General features: G+C 45.0%; 2 protein-coding genes across 5 annotated transcripts in view; both read left to right on the top strand.

Annotated features, from left to right (window-relative positions):
• Positions 1-15920, top strand: part of APOOL (apolipoprotein O like) — a 400760-nt gene that overhangs the window by 282980 nt on the left and 101860 nt on the right. The gene's annotated exons all lie outside the window — the stretch shown is intronic.
• Positions 1-15920, top strand: part of LOC143822809 (connector enhancer of kinase suppressor of ras 2-like) — a 415535-nt gene that overhangs the window by 333957 nt on the left and 65658 nt on the right. For all 4 annotated transcript variants that reach the window (XM_077308411.1, XM_077308412.1, XM_077308413.1 and 1 more), the window contains exon 14: positions 4028-4062. In XM_077308411.1, the coding sequence (XP_077164526.1) occupies positions 4028-4062 (35 nt within the window). The remainder of the gene's footprint in view (positions 1-4027; positions 4063-15920) is intronic.

Genomic DNA, 15920 nt, shown 5'->3' with positions numbered 1-15920 from the left:
TGGATGAAACCTTGAAAACCGCTTGTATCAAAAAGAGGAGTTGTTATCTCCTACCTTATTCTTGCAGCTATTTTCACTCTCTCAGCTTGTTGAAACTTTAATAGGAGCTGTTCATTTTGCTTAGATGTCGTGGCTGCGCCTCTGATAGATGCCTCTAAATTAATCCAGCTCGTGAATTGCAAATTAACGACTGGAACACATGAAGTTGTCTGTGTTGTTGAGGCATTAATATGATATCAGGATGTTATGTCAGAAAATGACGATAATTAAGGACCTGGCATGGTGACCTTGGAGGACACTCGCGTGAGCGATTCCCTTGCAGTCAACAGAGCTGCTCACATTATGAAGGACTCCTTAAGCCAGGGGTAGTCAAACTGCGGCCCTCCAGATGTCCATGGACTATAATTCCCAGGAGCCCCCTGCCAGCATTCGCTGGCAGGGGGCTCCTGGGAATTGTAGTCCATGGACATCTGGAGGGCCGCAGTTTGACTACCCCTGGCTTAAGCTAAGTGGGCCTTTCAGTGTCGGACCATTAATTAAAGACAAATTTCCAAGAATTTGTTAAAGAACCTAAGAGCAATCAGGCTGGATTGATATTTATCGCCAGTGTGACTCAGCTCCGTTGCAAAATGATTAAACTTGATGACTACCGTCAGGTGAGGGTTGGACTTTTCTCCCCTTTTAGTTCCGTTTTGCATGTTTTAGAAACAGCTGAAGAAACAGTTGCCTCTCTCTGTACTGCCCACAGTGGGCGCTTTTGCCTCTACTAAATAATGCAGTTTGCAAGTGTATTTTGCCATTTCGTACAGTAAAACCCAGTTGAAAAGTGCATTGAAGATGGAATGGCAGGAGAGCCAGCTTGGTGGCTAGGAGTGCAAATTTCTAGTCTGGCGAGCCGGGTTTGATTCCGCGCTCCCCCACATGCAGCCAGCTGGGTGACCTTGGGCTCGCCACAGCACTGATTAAGCTGTTCTGACCGAGCAATGATATCAGCGCTCTCTCAGCCTCACCCACTTCACAGGATGGCTGTTGCAGGGAGAGGAAGGGAAGGCGATTGTCAGCCGCTTTGAGACTCCTGATAAAGCTGTTCTGACCTAACAGTGATATCAGGGTTTTCTCAGCCTCACCTCCCTTGTTGTTAGGTGCGAAGTCGTGTCCGACCCATTGGGACCCCATGGGCAATGATCCTCCAGGCCTTCCTGTCCTCTACCATCCCTCGGAGTCCATTTAAGCTTGCAGGGTGTCAGTTATGACACCTTACAGGGTGACACCTTACAGGGTGTCAGTTGTGGAGAGAGGAAGGGAAGGTGAATGTAAGCCGCTTTGAGACTCCTGCTAGAGCTGTTCTGTTTTGAGTAGTAATATCAGGGCTCTCTCAGCCTCAACAGGGAAATGAAAGTTACAGTGCATTGTATCTGCTCAGTTCTGGAAGAGAATAAGCAAGATCCACTAATCCTTATTTGAGAAGAGTAAAATTATTTGTAGATGCATTTTCATGCAATCCATTGGTTAAAATGTCAGTGGTGAAATATGCATCATTTTGAATTCTACCCATAAAAATATTGCCATAGTTTGGTCTTTGGTCTGTTTTGCATGCTCTTCTCAAGGCAGAACTACGGGCAATTCCGCACCCGTTAAATGTACTGAAATGCTTACCTTAGGTAGTCACTATATTCCCATCCTTTTAACAGAACACAGCATTGTAAACTCTGAATTTGCTGGGACTATTTAATTCTGAGTTTGCTGGGACTATTTAATTCTTTCCCAAATGACATTTTCCCACTTAAAATCCCCCTCCACTAAAAACCCATGCTTTTTATCCATGCCACAGGGAAAAAATCAGTAGATTTCCTGCGGGAAGGGTAAAAGCAGTTTGTTAGTGGTGATTTTTAGCTAGGAAAATGGCAAGAGGAGGGGAATGGATTAAATAGTCTTTGTGCTGGGACATCCCCTGAAGAATCACCACCCACACAACTGTAGACTTCTGCTTTTTAAAAAGGTCAGGGAAAATAATTTCAGAACGATACACACAAGCTGGAGTTTTGCCCTTAAACTGACCTTGCGTCAGGGAAAAGACCATCCTAATCTCACTTTCCATAGCAACAATCCATGTTTCAAGAAATGAACTTTTCTGTGTCTCTGGATGTATCTGGATGAATAGTCACTCTGTGCCAAGAAAGAGGTTAATCACAACAGCAATTATGTATGATAGCGATCCCCAACCTGTGGGCTGCGGATCACATGTGGTCCTTCAACTAATTGGAGGTGGGCCCCGAAGGATGCCTTCTCCCCCCCCCCCCGGCCCTTTACTTCATCCCCCCCGGCCCTTTACAACACACTTTGAGTGTCATTGTCTCTTATCACTCCCAGATGGGACTGTTTCATTGCAGAGAAACAAGCTCAGGGTTCCCATTGATTTGTCATTGTCATGAGTTAAAATTTCCATGAAAATAAAATGTTCCTTAGGTTCATTGTTGTGGCGTGTCTGTATCTTATTTTGAAGGGATGTTTAAACATTACCATAGCGATCAGAGAGCGTTAGGGTAGTGGTTGAGAGTAGAGGAATAAACTACCCCCCCACCGGGCCTCAGTAAAAGGCGTTGAGTGGTCCCCAGTGAGTGGACTGTGGCGTTGAGTGGTCCCCGGTGATAAAAAGGTTGGGGACCAATGATGTATGAGAGTCTTAGGGTACAGAAAACCTCACCCAAGAGGGAAGCATCGTATGCCAAATCCCTTCCCAGTTGCTGATTTGATCACTAATGACTTGCAAAGGTTCCAGAGTGCAGTCTTCAGATTGTTCACACATTGGAACAGTGTTTACAAATAGACAAATGGTACGACCATTTTAGAGCTCCCGTCTGTTTGGGCTTTCAAGCTGCTTGGCTGGCTGTACCATCTTCTCGTGTGCTCAGCCTTTCCCCTCCCCACCAACAAAATTAGCCTTCCACTATTTGCCCCAGTCTAGCAAGAAAGATCAGAGTGCAGAGAAGGGGGCTTCTGGGTATGGAGATGACACAATGTGTATGTAGACCGCGTGTATTTACTTTAACTGTAGTCTGCCTTTCACACAGAGACTCATGGTGGATTACCTAGTAATCCATTAATAGACATTAAAATGGCTACCTACATTTTGTGGGGGAGGCAAGCATTGGGGTACAGGTCCATTTGGAATTGCATATTGCTAGGTCAGTGGTCAACCTTCCTAATGCAGTACAGTTCCTCATGTTGTGGTGACCCCCAACCATAAAATTATTCAAGGGTTCTTTCACAGAAATGAAACCAAAATTGACCAATGGCGTGACGATCCATTGTTCAGGATTGTATATAAATTGTTTTTTCCCAGGGTTTCTCAGTTCAGTTCTGCCTCTTGTCCCACCGTGCCGATCTCGCTCTTTTCCACTGCTCCAGACAGACGAACGCTCTATCTCAATCTACTCCGCAAGGTTGTTGTGTGGATAACATCCCCCCCCCCACGGCCAAGCTGCTTGCCTTACCATGACCCCTGTGAAAGGAGTCCCGACCACCATGTTGAGAACCACTGTGCTAGAGCCTGGGGCTGGAGTCACAAGACCTTCTGGAAACTGATTCTTTTCTCTCCAGAGTTTATCATATTGACGAACATTCTGTGACATCACAGCAACAGCACACAGGCAGCTGGGAGACAGTCAGGAAGCAAGTTTTATAGCGCATCCTAAGCAGAGTTGTCTAAGTTGATAGAAGTCAGTGAGCTTGGAATGTTGTAGCTCTGCTTAGGACTCTGAGACTGACATCTCTGACTTATTCGTCCACTGTTTTCCATGTCCTACACTGAGTGTTTGTTTTCTCGTGGAAATCATTGCGCAAATGAATGTAAATGTTCCACTTCCTTCCGATTAGAGCTACCAAAATGCTGATTCGGGCTGTTTCTGTGGGCTTCTCTTCCTGTCAGTAGCATAGCCTTCGTCGTGTTTGATGATTTTTTTTCATTGACTTCTTCAACCTCAAATGCTAAATGTCCTCTTTTTCTTCCCTCCTCCCCTTTCTGCAGAGAGCCAGCGACACAGTCGGCGGAGACTCTGAAAGGTAATTCACTTTGCTGTCTCGCTTTTGGAATGTATTTGTGGAGCTGTTGCCAGCTGTATTAATTAGAGCTTTGAAAATTTGGTTGTGGTTTTCAGTCTCCCCAGAAGTTCCAGTGCTTGCGAGAGAATGTGAAGAGATGCCAGATTGCAGGCAGGACATAATTAGCATGGTTCAAAGCATCATTTGACCCAGCCACCTGATGATTGTGCAAGGGAGAATCAGGACAGGAGTGAACCCATTAAAGGAGCCTCGCTCTTTTTAAACACGAAAATAGCTTTCAGTTGGAAAGAAAAGGTATAATGAGAAGGTGAAGAGAGAAAGCATAAAAACCTGCTTCTTCTGCTCTGAATACCATTCATGTATCTTTTTTCCCCCCTTTCTTTTGGAGGGTTTCTGTTAACAAGAACATTTGTAACATAAGATATGCCACCTAACATTTGAATCACCTTGTTTTGGGAAGAGCAAGAATAGAAAATTAAAATCCATTCTGTAAATAGGTATGTTTAATATCCTGAAAATGCTAAACATGGCCTCCCTGTGTCATGTACGGCTGTTTATTCAGCAAGTCTATTTTGTTCATGAGACTCAGCTCCTGGTGTAAATCGGAGCATGGCTGTTTTAACATTTTATTTAAATACAGTATTGAGCCTTTGTTTCCTGTAGGGCTATGGCCTCACATCAAGATATGGGCAACAAGTCCAACTATTTTAGAACTATACCCAGCACTGCAGATGCCAGCTCTGGGTTGAGAAATGACTGGCAATTTTGGAGATGGGGGAGCCAGGGGAGGAAGGGGTTTGGAGAGGGGAGGGACTTTAGTGGGGTATTAAGCCTTAGAGCAATGGTCCCCAACCCCCGGTCCGGGGATTGGGACCGGTCCGTAGATCAGTCAGTACCGGGCCACAACTCGTTCTCCTCTCCAGGAGCTGCCTCAGGGGCTGCCCTGCCACTTTGCTGCTGGCTCACCTTTGGCGCTCTCCAGCGGCCACCATGGCTCCGGCTCCCCCTCGGCAAGGCACTGCGCAGCTGCTGCTGGCAGCACCCCCCCCCCAGTGGGCGGCGGGAAGTCAGGGGCGCCGGTGGGAAAGCAAGTGGAGCACGGGCTCAGGCGGCGGTGACGTCCCTCGGCAAAAGACTACCTCCCCGTTGGCCTCAGTAAAATTGTCAAGCATTGACCGGTCCCCGGTGATAAAAACCTTGGGTACCACTGCCTTAGAGCACACCCTTCCGAAGCAGCCATTTTCTGTGATCTTTGTAACCTGGACTACTAACCTGGACTCACAGTCAAGCAGAAGACTCTTAGCATGGGCCAAACAGATTCATCCACATGTGTGACTTGCCCTGCTTTCACATCCATCTCCCTGTCCACTTAGGGGCTGGCTGCCTCAGGTCTGTCTTTGTTGTGTCACATGTGTGGCTTGGCTTGTTCAGCCTTGGAAGAGTGACTGGCCTTCTGCAATAAGGACACAGTACTCTAATGAGAGATGTATAGATGTGTGGTTTTCAGAGTCAAAAGCAGTAATCTGCTGCAATAAAAACAGTCATCTTTGGAAGTTTTTAAGCAGAGGCTAAATAATCATCTGACAGAAATGCTGATTTTATGAACTTTGGTAGATTGTGAGTGGGTGGGCAGGGAGGGATGTGCCAGTGTTTGTCTCTTGTGGCCCTTCCTTGCATACCCAGGGAATTGCTGATCGCCACTCTGGGATGGTAGGCGAATTTCCTCCTGGCCAGGCTAGATTCTGGAGATTTTTTGATGGTGGTGGGGATCACTTGGGCATTAAATTGGGGTCACTGTGGGTAGGCAGGTAGTTGTGAGTTCCTGCATTGTGCAGGGGATTGGACTAGATGACCCGGCGATCCCTTCCAAATCTATGATTCCATGGTTCTATAGTTCTACATTCATATTCTAACATAAACTGTCAAGTATTGGAACAAATTTAGAGTCTAGTGTCACCTTTAAGACCAACAAATTTTTATTCAAGGCACGAGCTTTCGTGTCCATGCGCACCTCTTTCAATATGTATGTATGTATCAGAGGAAGGGTTCTGCTGCTTCAGACCAACACCAACTTGAATTAAAGCCCACTTTCCTCAAAGGCAGGTAATGAGGCCTCCCTTCCATTCTCCAGCAGCTGAATGAGAATTCATCAAGATATCACTAAAGGGGCTTGTTAATCAGCAGTTATGGTCAAGAAACTTAAAATGAATAATTAGTATGGGGTACAGAGAGCTATTGTGAATAATCTCTCCTTAACTCTGTATGACCATTGCATAGTTACCCTTTCCTTCATGCATTTCTCTCTCTCTCTCTCTCTAGATAACCTGAGATATGAATAGATTCAAATGAGTAGCCATGTTGGTCTGAAGTAGCACAATAAAATCAGAGTCCAGGAGCACCTTTAAGACCAACAAAGATTTATTCAAGGTGTGAGCATTCGAGTGTGAGCACTCTTCCTCAGATTATGAGGCTTGCACTCAAAAGCTCACACCTTGAATTAATCTTTGTTGGTCTTAAAGGTCTTCCTGGACTCTGATTTTACTGAGATATGAATGTCTGCCTGGTGAGTAGAGTCACCAAATAAAGTGGGTACTAATTTGAGAACGTTTATCCCTGCCTAAAACACCGTGGCAGCAGTAGCATAATGTAATCAGCACCCTCTTGTTTCCCATTACCCACCACCCCTTTAGAATGGGTTATCTGGGGCAACTATATAGACATTATTGGTTTGCCACATCTGTCTTATTATTTTATTCTGTGTATTATTGTGTATTAGGGTTTTATGGATTTTATTGTATGGTTTTATTCGGGGTTTTATGCTGTAGCTCACCTCAAGCCTCCGGGGAGAGGCGAGTAATGAATCTAAATATAATAATAATAATAATAATAATAATAATAATAACAACAACAACAACAACAATAACAACAATAACAACAATAATAACAACAACAACAACAACTAGTCAGTCTTTACAGTGCCATCAGATTATTTTGGACTGAATATATATTAATTTCAGCTACCTATCAATTGGTGAAGTACCTGACTAATTTTCACATTCCCGATAAAATGTGATTTCCCTTTAAATATAGGTTAATGCATCTTCCCATTCTTGCACCTAGTGATGTTAGAGAGCCTTTGCTTCCTCTATCTTCTGAAAGAGATTTCAGCTTACAGACCAATCTCTGCCTTTATAAAAACATATACAATTAAATGTGAGGTCGATGCATTTTGACAGTACGTCTGCCCTTCAGAGAGCTTTGCCTCACCGTTTTTTTGGATCGGTGGTGCAGTCAATCATAGATCCATTAAAGCCGAAAGAAAAACATTTGCTATCGAATGCTCAGGGCATTATGTTACTTCTTACGGACAATGTCAAAAGTTTAAAACTGAAATGTAGGCTGCAATGGATGGTTTATCAGGCCAAGCTTTGCAGTTAACAGCCCTTTCAGAACAGGTTTTGAGTTCTCAGAGGAGGCTAGCAGAGATCCGTAGTACAAATAAAGTAAAATGTAAAAAGCTGAAGTAATCCATCTTGAAAAGGAATATTCCTGTACAGTTCTACAGAGCAGGAAAAAGAGGAAAGCTGTTGTGGTGAGAAATTTTAAATAAGAGGTTTCAATCATACCTTGTTATTTATTTGGATACATTGTTCTGTGCTGTCCCTTTCAGAGGCTAGGCCAGAGAGCCTTGTGCCCCTTCTACATGATGGAAAAGCTGATGAAAACTCACTAAATACATCTTGATTTTTCTGATCTCTGCACAAGAGAGTGAATTTACTCCACAAAACTGATTTTGCTCTGCATGGTTCCGTGCAAAATACCTCTTGGTGAGCACGGGGAATCAGCTGGGCCAACATAAACCAAGCCAAGATAATCCTGAGTCTAATGGACAAGGAACAGAGAAGGTTTAAGTTTTAAGTATTGTTATATTTCCTTTTCAAGCCAACTTGTCTGCCCTGAAATTCTAAGAATAAACAGTTTAGAAAGCTGGATTTGTTGAGCCACTGAGCAGTATTAGGAACAGTGGTGCAAGGACTTCACTTGTGGCAAATCTGAACTGGTGTCATGTCACTAATAAGACTAATAAAGGAGTTACAGGGTTGCATTTTAGGCCCTTTATATTTAACATTTTTCTTAATGATCTTGCTCCAATCTTATTTAATATTGATTGATGATGGCCATAGTTCTAGTCACATTTCTCTATTGCTAAATGCCGATGATGCGGTTACAACAAAGTACATCACCCCAGCAAAAATCTCCAGAATCCAGCCTGGCCTGGAGAAAACTCCCCTAACATCCTAGTGGTGATCAGCAATTCCCTTGGTATAGAAGGAAGGGCCACAAGAGACAAACACTGGCACACCCCTTCCTGGCCAGTTCCATTAAAGAATCCAGCTTAAAGTACAGGGTTCTTAATTCATTACAAATGAGCTCCATAGTTTTAGCTGTTAAGGAGAATAAGCCCAATGATATATTATCAGTTATCTTGGTTTCCACTTCTCAACTCCAAGATTCTGGGCTGTCAGCTGTATTCCCTACATTTTCCATATTTACAATCTTTCCAAGATTTCCAGCAACATTATCTGTAAGGGTGTCTCTGGGAAGGGTAAAATCGGAGTCCAGTGGGGCACCTTTAAGACCAACAAAGATTTATTCAGGGCGTGAGCTTTCAAGTGTAAACACTCTTCCTCAGACTATGAACTCCCTTCATGACAGTGGGAATATATAGCAAAAATTAATTCTGTTACATCAGTAGATTGCGTTACACAACCAAATACAGCCAATGATAATTCTTTGCCAAAACAGCCAATCAATCCCCTGGAATTCAGTTGCAGTTAACAAAAACATAGGAGAAACCAAACTGCCTGTGTCAGTGATCAAAGGCTCTCACCTCACCATATGCTGCTTGCCCCACCTGTCTCCATACAAGTGTGAAACATTCCTACAAGGGAAGTGCTGGTATCTATCTTACCCCAAGGCCAGGGAGTTAAACTCAAAATTCCATTACATTGCCATGACCTTACAGTCACATTATCACAAATAAAATAAATTGTGAGGAATATGGATATACAAATTGAACAAGCTTATTGTGAATAGTGAGATAAAAAAGCCTATGTCCTTGTTGAATCCAGGATATGCCATAGTTTTGAGTGTCGTAATAACTTGCATTTCTGCAATCTCCCTTTCTAGCCTGTTCTTGAAGTTCCTTTGCAATAAAACAGCTACTTTCAGGTCCCTTATTGAATGTCCTGGAAGGTTGAAGTGTTCCCCTACAGGTTTTTCAGTTTTGTGGGTTTTGATATCAGACTTGTGCCCATTAATTCTTTGGCATAGGGTTTGACCTGTTTTCCCTATATAGAGAACAGAGGGGCATTGTTGGCACATGATGGCACATACAGTGTTAGAAGATGAGCAAGTGAATAAGCCTTTGATGGTGTAGGTGATGTTGTTAGGTTCAGTAAATTTCTGAGTTTCTATTTAGTAGAAAATAGAAATTACCACCTTGAAGAGGCATGCAGACGAAACAAACTCAGCTTTGAACTATTAACGAATTTGAGAGGCCCTGCTGTGTTGTTCAAACGAAAGAACTTTTTTTGTTAAGTTCTCATTTTTCCCCTAATGAACAATGTGTAAATTGAAGAACTACTGTCACCACAATTACATAAATGTTTGCCCTTGTCAACTTAATACATTTATTTAAAGGACCTCTGTGTGCATTTCAGTCACTTGTCACTGGGTGGCTGTTCAAATGAACAGTCTCTTTAGGCTCATTTTTGAAGGCAGCTTTATTAAGACTTCTATAGAAGCAGCATGCCTCGAGAGCTCATTTAGCTTAGCTGTACCTCAGAGTCTGTCATTGTGCAGAACATGCCTTATTTCAGTTTGCCTTCAAAGCTGTCTACAATATTCCATGCAAATATTTATTCAAGTGCAAGGGAGATGAAAGCTGCTTTCACACATGTTGGTTAACACATTTTTCCATGCAATTTAGCAGTCATTTGCAGCAGAAATTTGCATTATCCAATGTGTGTGAAAACACTCCAAGTTGTTGTAGGCCTAAATCTTGGTTCCTACCTTTAAAGAGCCTCTTGTGGTGCAGAGTGGTAAGGCAGCCGTCTGAAAGCTTTGCCCATGAGGCTGGGAGTTCGATCCCAGCAGCCGGCTAAAGGTTGACTCAGCCTTCCATCCTTCCGAGGTTGGTAAAATGAGTACCCAGCTTGCTGGGGGGTAAACGGTAATGACTGGGGAAGGCACTGGCAAACCACCCCGTATTGAGTCTGCCATGAAAACGCTGGAGGGCGTCACCCCAAGGGTCAGACATGATCCGGTGCTTGCACAGGGGATACCTTTACCTTTACCTTTTACCTTTAAAGCTTGGGACCAGGGTACTTCAGGGCCCACCTATTCCTGTATAAACCTGTCCGTCTGTTAGGATCATCCTGTCATGGGTATCCCTGCTTTCTGAAGACTGGACAAGAACTTTCCTAAAGAGCTTCTTCTGGCACTAGAGTTGTCAAGCTCCAGGTGGAGTCTTGAAGATCCCTGAGAATTCAGTTCATCTCCAGACTCCAGAGATCAGTTTTCCTGGAGAAAAATGGCTGCTTTAGAGGATGGACTCTAGGATGAGGATATTAGGCGAACCTGATACATATGGCAGTGGTCCCCAACCTTTTTATCACCGGGGTCCGGTCAACGCTTGACAATTTTACTGAGGCCCCGGGGGGGGGGGGAGAGTAGTCTTTTGCCGAGGGATGTCGCTGCCGCCACCTGAGCCCCTGCTCCACTTGCTTTCCTGCTGGCGCCCCTGCCTTCCCGCTGCCTACTGGGGGGCTCTGCCAGCAGCAGCTGTGCGGTGCCACGCCGAGAGGGAGCCCCATCCATGGCGGCTGCTGGAGAGCACCAAAGGTGAGCTGGCGGAAGAGTGGCAGGGCAGCCCCCGAGGCAGCAGCCGGAGAGGAGGATGAAGAGGACCTGCGGCCCGACACCGACTGTTCTACGGACCGGTCCCGGTCCCTGGACCAGGGGGTTGAGGACCACTGCTGTGTGGCATTATACCCCACTGAGGTCCCTCCTAGCCCCAAATCCAGCCCCCTCCCCCCCCCCGAGTTCCCTCCCTAGCTCTCCAGGTTAATTCCCAACTCAGAGTTGGAATCCCTATCTGGCACTATGCCTAAGGGTTAGTTGCTGGGTAAAACTCTCTATAATCGCTGATGGTATTGCATTCTTTTAATTGAACTGTTTTTATGGTAACTTTTATCATGCTCTTTTGGGGGACATATCCATACAACTCTAGTACTCTATATGCTTATGGTTTGTTTGTTTTTTTAACCACCAAGTTGCAGCCAATTTATAGCAGTCCTGTAGGGTTTTCAAGGTGGTTTATCATTGCCTGCCTTTGTGTGGCAGCCCTGAACTTCCTCGATGGCTTCTCATTCAACTCCTGCCCAGGGCTGACCCCACTTGCTTCCAAACATGAGGATATTAGGCTAACCTGATACGCACATTTTTCAAGCCGTGCTTTAGAACCGTGCTCTGCTAAGGGAAATCCCAGCAAAATGCTGCCTTCCTCTCTGTCCGCTACGAAATGCCCTGAGTCATTGGTGTTTCAGTTTAGCAGCCTCCAGCCTGAAAAGCAGCAGGAACTAGAAAGGAGAAAATAGAGGTTTCTCGAGCACACTTGGACTCCCTCCAGGCTGCTGACCCTGAAAGAACATTGGCGGTAGCCAAGTCAGCAGCAGGCAGGCTCTTCTGTTACTGATAAACGCCAGCAGAGGGGAGAGAAAGCTCAGATCACAAGGCCATGGAATAGACACTGTTAACATAATGCTTCAGTGCTCAGACTGTTGTCTGGCTCCAACAGCTTTCCAGATTTGATCCATTTTCCAAATGTTTTCTGTTCCAGTGGAGTGTGTGGGTGTCAGTTGTCACCAAATGCTGGACTTTCTGGGCTTTGCGGCATGTTGCAGAGGCCTCGTTAATGTGATTGTTGAGACTGCACGTGTGTGTAAGTTGTGGGCAATTGCCTGCAACATCCTGCACCGTTTGGTTTGCTCTCTTCCGCCAAGATGGGTATGGTCCCTAGTTTCACAAGGATCAAAGCAGCTTTAGAGGAGAGAACAGGGGCAACAATGCATCTTTGTGACATTTGCTTTATTTCCAAACTAGAGGCAAAGCCCATTGTATGAAGAAATACAATGGGCGCTAGCATGCCCCTGGAGTCCTCGCTGCCCTCCTGGATGGGCCCCCACCCCCCGATGGTGGCGGCCCGGCCACCCTCCCCCCGAGTCCTAGGGCCCTTGGAGTGGGGCCCAGGTGGGCCAGACAACGTCCCTGCAGCGTGGGTTCCCCCCCGCACAGACTTACCTGATCCATGGGGTTGCTTCTCTGGGCGGGGGAGGCTGACCGGCATGAAGTTGTTGGTGGCTGGTGCGGCTGGCGCGGCAGCAGCGGCCCTGGCACCAGATCCGCGGCTGCTGGATCCTCCTTTCCCCGCAGGGAGCCCCTGGCAGCTGCACGCAGTGGGGCTGGCGGGGGCTACCTGGCCGGCGGCCTGACACGTTGCTCCCTTGTCGGCAGGGCGGGAAAAATACAGGGCAGGAATCGGCCGGGCCAATCGGCAGGCGCTTCGCGACATATTGAAAAAGAAGCCCCAAATATCTAAAGCAGTGGTCCCCAACCTTTTTATCACCGGGGACCACTCAATGCTTGACAATTTTACTGAGGCCCGGTGTGTGTGTGGGGGGGGTAGTTTACTCCTCTACTCTCAACCACTGCCCTAACGCTCTCTGATCGCTATGGCAATGTTTAAACATCCCTTCAAAATAAGATACAGACACGCCACAACAATGAACATGAGGAACATTTTATTTTCATGAAAATTTTAACTCATGACAATGACAAATCAATGGGAATCCTGAGCTTGTTTCTCTGCAACGAGATAGTCCCATCTGGGAGTGATGGGAGACAATGACACCTGAAATGTGTTGTAAAGGGGGGGGGGATGAAGTAAAGGGCCGGGAAGGAGGGCGGGGGGGAGAAGGCATCCTTCGCGGCCCAACTCCAATTAGTCGACGGACCACATGTGGTCCGCAGCCCACAGGTTGGGGATCGCTAATCTAAAGGACTTCACCTGTTCAGTTTCTCTGCCTGCATTCTCCAAGTGCAGTACTTCCAGTATTTAGAAAAGACTAATAATTTGGTCTTGTCAAAATTGATATAAAGAGAATTCAGGTCACAAAAGGTGATAAATTTGTGTACAGAGCGTTTAAGACCAACGTTTGTAACTGAGAGAACCACTGTGTTGTCAGCATATATCGGAACTACATCTCAATTTAATTTAGGAGAATGTCGATCCACTGTAGCCAGATATAGAGGTAGGTCGGCAAATTGAACAGGCTCAGGGCTAGTACACAACCCTGCTTAACCCTTTTTGACATGGGGATTTTATGAGATAAAGTGCCCAAGCCGTCTAATCTAATTTGGCAAGAATTAAAAGAGTGTAGTTTTGGAAGTAAAAAAAGAAAGCGGTGAACTATTTTTAACTTCTTTAATTTCTCCCATAATAAAGGATGCTAGACCGAATCAAAGGCCTTATGTAAGTCAATAAAAGCTGTATATAATTTTCTCCGTCCCTGATGGGTGTATTTTTTAGCTAGAAAGGCCAAAATTGAGTAGTGATCCAGAATGGAGGGAGGTGGCGTAAATCCAATTTGTTCTCTACCCGGTAAATTAGAGGCATTCATTCAATCATGTGGTTTTTTTTAGCAGATGTTTAGCATAGAGTTTTCCCACTATGGACAGTAAACCAATAGGTCTATAGTTTTATAAGTTGCCAGGATCACCTTTTTTAAAGATAGGTATGAATATGGAATTCAAAATGCTATCTGAAGCTGTCTGCCCATGAGGCTGGGAGTTCAATCCCAGCAGCCGGCTCAAGGTTGACTCAGCCTTCCATCCTTCTGTAGTCGGTAAAATGAGTACCCAGCTTGCTGGGGGGTAAACGGTAATGACTGGGGAAGGCACTGGCAAACCACCCCGTATTGAGTCTGCCATGAAAACGCTAGAGGGCATCACCCCAAGGGTCAGACATGACCCGGTGCTTGCACAGGGGATACCTGGGCTGGTAGTTAAGCTTGCATTTGTTGCTAATTTGTTGCTAATATTATATAACATTTTACATGCAACTGCTGTGGTATTTACATACTGTTTCTGCAAATGAGGTTTAGTTCTGCTTTAATGCTAACTAAAGTAGAAAGATGTGTGTACAGGGAAAAAAATTCAGTTGATATAGATGTAGCGGTAGCTGTGGATGTAGATATATAAACAAATAAACAGGAAGATGGGAGAAAATTATTGTTGCAAATTTCCAAATGGAGGGTTGCCAACATCAAAGTGTTAGCTGGAGATATGGAATTACAGCTGATTTCCTGACAACGGAGATCAGTTCACTTGAAAAAAATGGCTGCCTTGGAAGGTTAATTCCATGACATCACCCCCCCCCCATTGAGGTCCCTCCCCTCCACAAATCTCTCCCTCTTTAAGCTCCACTCCTGAGATCTCTAGGTATTTCCCAACCTGGAGTTCTCCCACAGAGCTTCTTTAGAGAGTGGATTCTAGGGCAGCCAATTCCATCCTTTTTGGCCTTGGAGGAGCCACTGAAATATTTTTCAGGATTCAGAGAACCCTAGAACCGGGCTGGAAGTGATGTCAGCTGGCCACATGTGCTTGCCATGCCTGCGAAGGACTAAGGGGAGGAGAGAAAGGAGGTGGTTTGAAGCAGGAGTTAGGCATCCAGGTTCCTTCCCCTTTCCCTGGCATGGTAACCATGCGAGAACACCACTCCCAAGTCAATGGAAGTAGCCAGTTCCCTTCTTTCACAGCCATGCCGCGAATAACGTCTGGCCAAGTCCATTAAGCCAGTGCATTTGATCAAGCTGATGCAGTCACTCTACGCAAACCAAGAAGCCACTGTATGTACACCATTTGATGACACTGACTAGTCCAAAATAGAGAAAAGAGTGCGCCAAGGTTGTATTCTTTCCCCCTTCCTGTTTAATTTGTATGCTGAGATCATTATGAGAGAGATTGAACTCAAAGAATCAAACACTGGAATTAAGATTGGAGGAAGGAACATAAATAATCTTCAGTATTCTGACAACACTGCCCCCCTGTCAGAAGCCAAGGAAGGCCTAGAACAGTTGGTTACAAAGGTCAAGGAAGTAAGCAAGAAATTTAGCCTTTTCTTAAATACTAAAAAGACAAAAATAATGACCATTGCAAAAAACAGGCATATCACTGTAACAATTGATAGTGAAGAGATCAAATGCATTCAATAATTCATTTTTCTTGGATCACAAATTGATGTGATCGGCGATTGCAGTATTGAAATAAAACATTAAATTGTTCTGGGTCACTCAGCAATGATGAGCTTGACCTGAACATGGAAAAGCAAGGACATAAGCCTGACTACCAATGTAGATGAGCTATTTCCAATAGCCACTCATGGCTGTGAAAGGTGGACAATGAAAAAAAATCAGACACGAGAAGAAGCGATTAATTTGAACTCTGGTGTTGGAGAAAGCTTCTGTGGGTTCCATGGACAGCAAAAATCACAAACAAGGAAATACTACAGCACATAAAGTCTTATATATAATTTGTAGGCAAAATCACGAAACTCCGGCTCACTTACTTTGGCCATATTGTGTGATCCAACTCAATGGAGACAGCAATGGTGCTAGGATTAGTCAGTGGAAGAAGGAAACCAGGCCAAGAAAGGGCGCAGTGGTTGGACACAATCGAGGCTGACACTGGCCTGAACATTTGCATAGCTGTGGGAGGCAGTATGGGATCGGGGATCA

Source organism: Paroedura picta, chromosome 13, assembly GCF_049243985.1.
Source record: "Paroedura picta isolate Pp20150507F chromosome 13, Ppicta_v3.0, whole genome shotgun sequence".
NCBI lineage: Eukaryota > Metazoa > Chordata > Lepidosauria > Squamata > Gekkonidae > Paroedura > Paroedura picta.
Note: the sequence above shows the minus strand (reverse complement) of the source record. Positions and strands in the feature narration are given on the sequence as shown.